At 67.1% G+C, this 5,314-nt stretch overlaps 2 protein-coding genes across 3 annotated transcripts in view; one reads left to right on the top strand and one right to left on the bottom strand.

Annotated features, from left to right (window-relative positions):
* Positions 1 to 545, bottom strand: part of H696_00114 — a 5,446-nt gene extending 4,901 nt beyond the window's left edge. For both annotated transcript variants that reach the window (XM_009493947.1, XM_009493946.1), the window contains exons 1-2: positions 215 to 545; positions 17 to 114 (exon numbers count right to left, since the gene is read on the bottom strand). In XM_009493947.1, the coding sequence (XP_009492222.1) occupies positions 17 to 114; positions 215 to 353 (237 nt within the window). In that variant the 5' untranslated portion in view covers positions 354 to 545. The remainder of the gene's footprint in view (positions 1 to 16; positions 115 to 214) is intronic.
* Positions 546 to 3,698: 3,153 nt separating this feature from the next.
* Positions 3,699 to 5,160, top strand: H696_00115 (ADP-ribosylation factor 6). The gene is made up of 4 exons (XM_009493948.1): positions 3,699 to 4,020; positions 4,124 to 4,227; positions 4,339 to 4,675; positions 4,831 to 5,160. The coding sequence occupies exons 1-4, from the start codon at positions 3,927 to 3,929 to the stop codon at positions 4,833 to 4,835; spliced, it is 540 nt and encodes a 179-aa protein (XP_009492223.1). The 5' UTR covers positions 3,699 to 3,926; the 3' UTR covers positions 4,836 to 5,160.
* Positions 5,161 to 5,314: the final 154 nt, after the last annotated feature.

The raw sequence follows: 5,314 nt of genomic DNA on the forward strand, positions 1-5,314 counted from the left end.
GGGGGGAGGGGCGTACCTTGCCGAGGAGCCAGGCAGCACGATCGGAGGGCTGGGCACCGACAGCAAGCCAGTAGCGGATGCGCTCCTCCTTGAGCATGACACGCTTGACACCCTCTGCCGGAGGGTGACGGGGGAAGGGCGGCGGGGGAGGAGGGAGGGTCAGTCTCCGGGGGCAATCGCCGCGTGGGAGGGGCCGGCCAATGACAAAGCGCACCCTTGTTGGGGACGGGCGAATAGTGACCAATCACTTCAAGGTACTTGCTGCTCAGGCGCGAGTGGCGGTTGGCGCAGACAATGCGATAGGTCGGCCGGTGGATGACGCCGCGGCGGATGAGGCGAATGCGAAGGCCCATCTTGGATCGGGTGGCTGGCGAGCGCTCTCGAGGGAGGGGACGCGGGACGAGAAAAAAAAAAAAGAAGGCGGGGTAGGGGCGACCGGCGCGGGAGACGGCGGGGGTGTCTCTCTCTCTCTCCTAGGCGAGGGGGGAAGGAGGTCTAGGGAAGAAGGGGGGGAGGCGGGGCGGAGAGGGCGGGGGTGCGAGAGGGGAGGGAGGATCTCTGGCGCGATGCTGCTGGGCGTGTGGGCGCCGAATGTGGCGCCTCATCAGGAGGGCAAAAGGGGTTTCACAGCGCCAGATGGCTCGGGGTGAGGTCCACACGCTGCACCGCGCCGGGTGGGTGTCGGACATCCGGGGCGCATCCCCGAGCGTGTCCCCCAGGACCGTGGGCGCCGGAAAGTGCGGTATAATCGCTTCCGGACCGCTAACAATGGGGCCTGGCTAGAGCAGGCGTGTCGGGGCCCGCTTCACTCGTTGCCGACCCTACCCCCGGGCGAGGCCAATCGCATGGCCTGGCGCTTGTCGTCCCTCCGACTGGGACGCGGGGGCGCGGGGGGGGGGGGGGAGCCCGCGAGTCTGGCACAGGCGGGGAACCGGATCGTGGGCTGCGATGGATCTGATGTCGTCCCCCCGAAACGGCGTTCCATGCTATCCGAGCGCGGGGTATCACGCCTTCACGGAGATCAGGCGGGTATCTGAGGCGCTCCGGGTTGGCCCGCGGCCAGTTTTCCTTGGGGAAGGCGGGGTTCCTGGGTTCCCCTGGCGCCAGGGGCGGAGCGGGGGGAGGGGGGCGGCAGAGCTGCAGAGGCCAGAGAGGGGCATACCCAGAGAGAGCGAGAGAGAGAGAGACATAGGGCCAAAGTACACACCCCCGGCATCATTTCCGCGCGGGAAGTTTGGTGCTCCGCCAGCGCCAGGAACTAGGCCGAGGGTGTCGGGCGAATGTCCCGGACCCGCGGCCGAGTGGTGGGATGTTCCCGGAAAGGCCGCTGGGACAATCGGGGAGCCGGAGTAGGGTGAGGTTGCATTACGTGTCGCCCTTGCCTCCCTCCGCGCCCCGAGTCCTTTCCCCGGTGGGACATCTGCATTCACAGGGGAGGGGGGCCGGGGGGGGCGGGGGGGACGGGTCCCGCCCTGTCAGCGAGCGGGTCCCGGACGACCGTTACATGCGCCGGCTGGGAGGATGCGAGCCTCGCCCCGGAGCGCGGGGCGGCGATATGCCCACTGGCGGGGCCTCCGGACCGAGGGCGCTGTAACTTGGCGCCTTTGCGTAAAAAGGCGCGGGGGAGGCCCAGCTTGGGATCTTCCCCCCCCCCCCTCCCGTTGGAGCACGCAAAAGCTGCCCCCGGCGCAAAAAAGCGCCAGGTATCCGGTGGGACGTGGGTTGCTGCCTCCTCTCTGAGTGTGCCCCCTTTCGGGTAACCTCACTGGAGGGCTCTGTAGGGCCGAGAGCGCACATTCCACCGAGTGAGCCCGACCTCTCCGGGGGGAGGGGGAGGTGGCCTCACTCCGGGGCGGCCGCCCGCAATCATGGCCCATGCGATCCTTTGCTCCTCCGTCTCGGGCCGCCCCCGGGGCCGGGAGCGCACCCCGGGGGGGGGGGGAGGGGGATGAAACTCCGAGGCCTGGCGGCGCGGAGGGCGGACAGGGCAGCGACAAGGCCGGCGGCGAAGGCCATCTGCAGGTGCATTGTCACCGTGCGCCCCGGCGGGGCTCTGCGCATTCCTCCTCCTCCTCCTCCCCCTCCTGAAGCCGGCCCTCGAGGCGCCGGGGTCCGATGTTCGTGGGCATGCCCAAGTAGCCGCGGGCCGCCGGGGCCGGCCTCATGCTCGCGTTGGGGGGCCGCAGTTTCGATGACGAAAGGGGTGGGACAAAAAATGGCCGCGAGCAGGCCGTGGCCGTGGAGGAATGTGCTCAGCGCTGCGGGAAATGGACCGGCACCCGCGAGCTGGGGCCGGGGGAAAAGGTGGTCGAGGGAAGGAGAGCACGGGCACGAAACCGAAAGAGGCGCGCAGAGCCTCTGCAGGGACCGATGCGTTGGTCGAGAATCCCCGCGGTTGGGCCACACATCTTTGAGGGGCGGGAGGGGGAGGGCGAAGGCCCGCCCCCTTGAGGCCGGGCAGCATGGGGGTCGCGTTCGGCGGTCGCAGGTTGAAGCACTAGACAGACCCGACGAAAAAGAAGAAGCAGAAGAGAGGCTCCACGGCACCCAACCCGCAGGTACAGCCTCCAAGCACCCGGAGGGGGGGGGGACGCGCACACGCGCGCAGCGTCCTGCACCCGGCCTATTGTTATTGTTTACCGCTGCCCTCGGCCCGGTGTGGAGCTCTGGTTTTTCCGACGGAGGCCTGGTCACGCCATCGCTCCTTGGAGAAATGGATGCGCCCTCGGCCGAGGCAATGGGCTTCGTTCGTCGACGACCCTTGGGGGAGGCGCCAGGACGCCCCCCCCCCCCGCCCCCCCGTTGGGCTCGAAATTAGGGACCGGCCAGGTGGCTTTCGACTCCAGAGGGGGGAGGGGCCCCCGCCGGCTGGCTCCCAGCCCGCGGCGTGGCTCGGCCCGTGGTGGTGTGGTTTCATTCCTCCAGACGTAAAGGAGGAGACACCGACTTGCGGCGGACCCCATGCGTTTCTGGCGCGCCCGGGGGACGGGGGGCGGAGCGGGGGGGGGGGGGCGAGGGGGTTGATCAACCAGGGCGCCGGACCAGGTCGGGGGGGCGAGGGGCACCCTAGGCTTTTTTTCTCCCCAACCAGGGCACACCTTGCATTGGTGAGAAGCACCCGGCCCGGGCGACAGGCGAGGGAAACCCAGGGCGACGCCATGGTTCTTTGGCCAGCCCTCACACCTGGGAGGAAATGCAGCTCTCCCACAGAGAGGCGCCGGGGCTCGCCTGAGCCAGGCGACCGAAGGTAAATGAGACCCAGATTGACGACCATTCCCCCCGCCCCCGGCACCCGGCGCCCCCCCCCCCCCCCCTCCCTGGGAGAGAGAGCCTGCGGTTTTGGGCGCAGTCTCACAGCGAGCCCGCGAGGGGAGCCGGTGGGAAAGGGATTTTGGGGAGACAGTGCCTCGTGCGTGTAGGCCGACCGACTCGGCGTGTCGGAGCTCCGTGGTTGGGCTTCTTTTTCCCTTTGGGCAAATATGGGCCTCCCGGCGCGGGTGCGTGCGTGTTAGTCAGTATGCACGCGCATCGGAAGGCTCTTTGCCTCCTCCCCGAGGGGAAATGCAAGGGCCCGGTCCGCGGGACCCGCCTGTTGCCCCGCTTTCGCCCATCGGCTTTGGCAGATTTTTGCCCCGGCATTTGCCCGTCCGCTGGCGACCCCATCCGCAGTCATATTCCTCCCTGCACACACCCCCCCCCCTCCTTTCCTCGCCCCTTCGCCCGCGCGCTCTCCGCTCGCCTCTTCCTCCCCCCTCCCTCTCCAATCGGTAATCTCCGCGCGTGTAGGATCGCCCTGAGAGACCACCTGCCTTCGCTTGCCTCTCCTCCTCCTTCAGGAATATCCACCTGCCCCCCCCCCTTGCATTGGATTACCTCCCCCTGTCGTCGCCCCGACCCCGCGACGTCTCTTTTTACTACCAGCCACCATGGGAAGTGGCATGAGCCGCGCGCTGGCCAAGATGTTCGGCAACAAGGAGCTCCGCATCCTGATGCTGGGCCTCGATGCCGCCGGCAAGACCTGTACGTGCCCAGCCGCTTACCTGCATGCCGCTGCTCCGCCACCGATGCGTGTCCTCCGCCCGTGCTTACCCTCCTCCCTCCAACGGTGCGCCACTCCCAAAAGCCATCCTTTACAAGCTGAAGCTTGGTGAGTCGGTACAGACGATTCCCACTGTCGGCTTCAACGTCGAGACTGTCACCTTTAAGAACGTCCGCTTTAATGTCTGGGTACGCCTTCTCTCTCTCCCTCTCCCCCTCTCCGTGGACTGCATCCCGCCTCCGGTCATCCTCCCCCGCTAACCCCCCACTCCCGGGACCAACACACGCGCACTTCGCCAGGACGTTGGTGGTCAGGACAAGATCCGCCCGCTCTGGCGCCACTACTACGCCGGCACCCAGGGCCTGGTGTTCGTGATCGATTCGGCTGACTCCGAGCGTCTTGAGGAGGCGCGCACCGAGCTCCACCGCATTCTCGGTGACAAGGAGATGCGCGATGCCGTGCTGCTCGTCTTCGCCAACAAGCAGGACATCGAGGGTGCCGCCACCCCGGCCATGATCACCGAGCGCCTTGGTCTTCAGAAGCTCACCGATCGCCAGTGGTATGTCCAGCCGAGCTGCGCCATCCAGGGCACCGGTCTGGCGGAGGGGCTCACCTGGCTCAACCAGAATGTCAAGCGTGCGCCCTCTATCACCTCCCATCTTCTGTCCTTTGCCCGGTTGTACTCTTTCCCTTGCTCCCCCCCCCCACACACACACACACATGCCCTGTGTTGACCCAACATCTGGTATTCCCCTCTCCCCCCGGAATTCAATCATCAATGCCCTCGACAGAGTAATGCGCAATAGCTGCCCTTCATGTGACCTGCTTTGGGTCGTCGCTTTCTTCCTCCCCCCGCTGCTGCGGTGCATCCCATGCAGAAGGCCGGCACAGAGGACCGGGCGAAGGCAGGGCCACAAATGTGCATGCGCCACCCTGCCCCTGCGCATCTGCTCCTCCCTCCTCTCTGCCCCATATGCCCTCTCGCGCTTGCCATCGCACGCACGCACGTAGTCCATATCCCCTACACAGATCGGTGATGGGTATGCATACAAGTGCATTCTCCCCCTCCCTGCTCCCCTCCTCCAGCATTGCTTCCTTGCCTCCCCCCCCCCCCTCCTCTCTCCCTCTTGGCGCCTGTCCCTCTCGCGATCCCCCACCAACACGCGCCGGCCAGCAGCGGGCCATCTACGCTGCAGGTGTGCGCTGTGTGCGTGGGGACCAGGCCGGAGAGAAGGAGCCGGATACATGCGCGGTTTTTTTTTTGCGCACTGTCCC

Source organism: Fonticula alba, assembly GCF_000388065.1.
Source record: "Fonticula alba strain ATCC 38817 unplaced genomic scaffold supercont2.1, whole genome shotgun sequence".
Classification (NCBI taxonomy): Eukaryota; order Rotosphaerida; family Fonticulaceae; genus Fonticula; species Fonticula alba.